The following is a 2,753-nucleotide window of genomic DNA, read 5'->3' on the forward strand; positions in this document are numbered from 1 at the left end:
AACCAAAACACGCTTGGGAGTGGCGCCATCATACCAGGACAACCCTCACCCTCACAAGATCTCAACGCAAGTCTTGCTGCTTCTCTGCCGCCGAGACCACGGCGCCCTAATCAGCCCATGAGCCATCACGAGGCAGTGCAGCACCAGGTGGACAAACCTACATCGGCAGGAATTCCCAAGGCTCATGATGTGCCTCCTCCGATACCATTAACGGCCGAGAACCTATACAGCGTCCTCAACACGCGGAATCCCTCCATCCGAGACTCTGACAGCAGCCGAGGAAGCCGGGATACGCAAGACAGTTGGCGCGTCCGTCCAAGCAGCCCCAGCACAAGCGTTGGCGACGATGATGTTGTGAGCATCGTTGTCAAAGGAAATGCCAGAGTGACGATTGGTACCTCCTCAATGAATATAAAAGATGGTGCCGAAATACGGATCCGCTCTGGAGATGTCAAAGACTACAGGAGCGTTGGTCCTTCGCCTGAAAAGTTCAATGAGGAGCGACAACCAAGGCTGGGTTCATCAGCACCTCAGAGACGAAGTAGTACTCACTTGTCTCGCGACGTGGTGGTTGAATCGGACCGCCGGGTCGAAGATAATTTTCACAACCCCCCTTCACATAGACGAGGAATCGACTCGCAGACCACACACAACAAGCCCCGATCGCACAGTACTAGTGACAGCTCGAACGAGTGGGTCAACAGAGCCCAGGGTGGCTTAGATGATTTCAACGTGGCTAAGGGCAGCAGACGGCCGTACATGGAAGACTGCGACGAGGATGGCAACGTCATCGACGATACCAGAACCTACATGTTAAGGCCCCAAAGGAAACAGCCAGACCGCGACGGAGACGCCCTTGCCATACCTAATACCTCAAGAATCAGGAAAACAGAGTCAGCAAGGATATTGACCAAGAAGACGGTTGAAAATAGCAGCCCAGTGGCAGCTCGTACGAGCTGGGGACCAACACAGGAGGTAAAGGATGCCATACAGACAAGGAGCAGGCCAACAGCGCCGGTGCAGGTTTTTCAACCCCCTTCCTATGCACCACAGGCACAGAACAGCCCTTCATTCTCCGCCGTCAGCTACGGCCCAATTAGCACGCCTGCTACAGCATCTCGTCCCGAGGCGAGTCCTGTGGATCGACGGCCGTCTACCTACTACGGTCAATATTTAAGCTCAGTTGCCCCTCCACAGGCATCGGGAGTAGCACATTATGCGCAGCACTATTATCATCTCCCACCAGTTTACCAGCTACCGTCAGGTTACCACAGCCAGTTGCAGCAGATGCGACTCTATCAACCGGCATTGGCTTCAGGATACATGTCGCACCCAATCCGTCCTTCCACATACCCAACAAATCACTCCTCATCAAATCATTCTGCAGAGCACAGTCGTACATCAGTTCGTCCTCCACCGAGTTACTATCAGACAGGCTCCCGCGATGATTCAGCCGTTCCCCGTCATCTCACCCCCACCGACACCCTCCACGGTAGTGAACCGCGCAAAACACTGCGACGCCGGCCCGTGACGGACACTGATGCAACGTCTTATGAGGAAAAAGAAACACGTGTTGCCATGCCGCCGCCAAAGCCTCGCAAAGCCAACCCAGTCTCTGCGACATTACTGAACGAAACGGCCACGGATCAGGATATGAAAAAGGGCAAGGCAGGAAAAGGACCCATCACAACCATGACGGTCGGCAATAACCCCGGAACCGAGCTAGATACTGCGCCTGAGGAAGAGGAAGAATCAAGAAAGGATAAACCAAAAGAGGATGCCGAAGAATTGTTCAGGAATCATCCGCTCCCGGTATATGATGTGGTGAAGGCTGAAGAGAAAGCATCTGCCACAATGGAACTAGAAGCTCGTGCTACGGTTTCGCCCCCCACGAAGATCACGGACTGGCTCAACGAAGAGAAAAGTGAAGTTAGTCGTGACGTCTTGCCACTTGTCCGACCTTCACAAATCATCCACTCAGATATACACAACATCTTTCACCCCACCGACAACCCCTACTCTGTTCAAGGCGGCCGCTCTTCGGCCTCCACAGCGGCCTCTGGTGTCCCAGAAGATCGAGATGGGGCACGCACATCAGGCATAGGTGGTACAGCAAGTGGCAAAGAAGAGCAACATACCAGCACGGACAATCTGCGAGGCGAATATCCACAGAATACCGTCAAAACGGCCTCCAACAGTAACGATTTCGTGAAGGATGAAGCCGACACTATGTCGCTGCCGTCCTACGCTGAGTCCACCGTCGAATCAGTGTTTGATGCCATGTCCTCTGGGAGTACAGCCTCTTCTGTGCCTGGTGATGTGCAGGCCTTAGTTGGCGCTTTCGTGGATCTCTTGGCACGCGACAAGAGCATCGACAGAATGTTAAAAAAGATTCTGGCAGAACCAGAGGCAAGCATCGGCACCGAGAGATTCAGTCGAAATTTCAGTCGGATCCTTCGCAGTTATGCACGAGGATTAAAGCAAAATTTGACATATTCAGCGACCGAGCTGATAGATGCTAGCCAAGCACATGCGGTGGCCTTTATCTCTCGCAAGACGATGCATGCATCCAACCTTGTGGTGTCAAGATACAGCGGGCCAATGAAGCAGCCCGGTGTCATGCAGAGCGACAATGCGAGCCTGGTTTTGAGACATCTGGACCAAGTTGCTGATTTCGATAGCGACGAAGACACTGATTTTGAGGATGCTCAACAAACCTTCGCCATTAACAGTTTGGAATTATTCCTCACCAC

The 2,753-nt window shown here is 53.0% G+C and overlaps 1 protein-coding gene across 1 annotated transcript; it reads left to right on the plus strand.

Moving 5' to 3' along the window:
• Nucleotides 1-1,648: 1,648 nt before the first annotated feature.
• Nucleotides 1,649-2,025, plus strand: M406DRAFT_355834 (uncharacterized protein; the record flags this gene model as incomplete). The annotated part of the gene is made up of 1 exon (XM_040923272.1): nt 1,649-2,025. A coding segment is annotated over exon 1 (372 nt), but the record flags the coding sequence as incomplete, so codon positions are not given.
• Between the last annotated feature and the right edge of the window lie 728 nt (nt 2,026-2,753).

The sequence above is a fragment of the Cryphonectria parasitica genome (genome assembly GCF_011745365.1).
Source record: "Cryphonectria parasitica EP155 unplaced genomic scaffold M406scaffold_3, whole genome shotgun sequence".
NCBI lineage: Eukaryota > Fungi > Ascomycota > Sordariomycetes > Diaporthales > Cryphonectriaceae > Cryphonectria > Cryphonectria parasitica.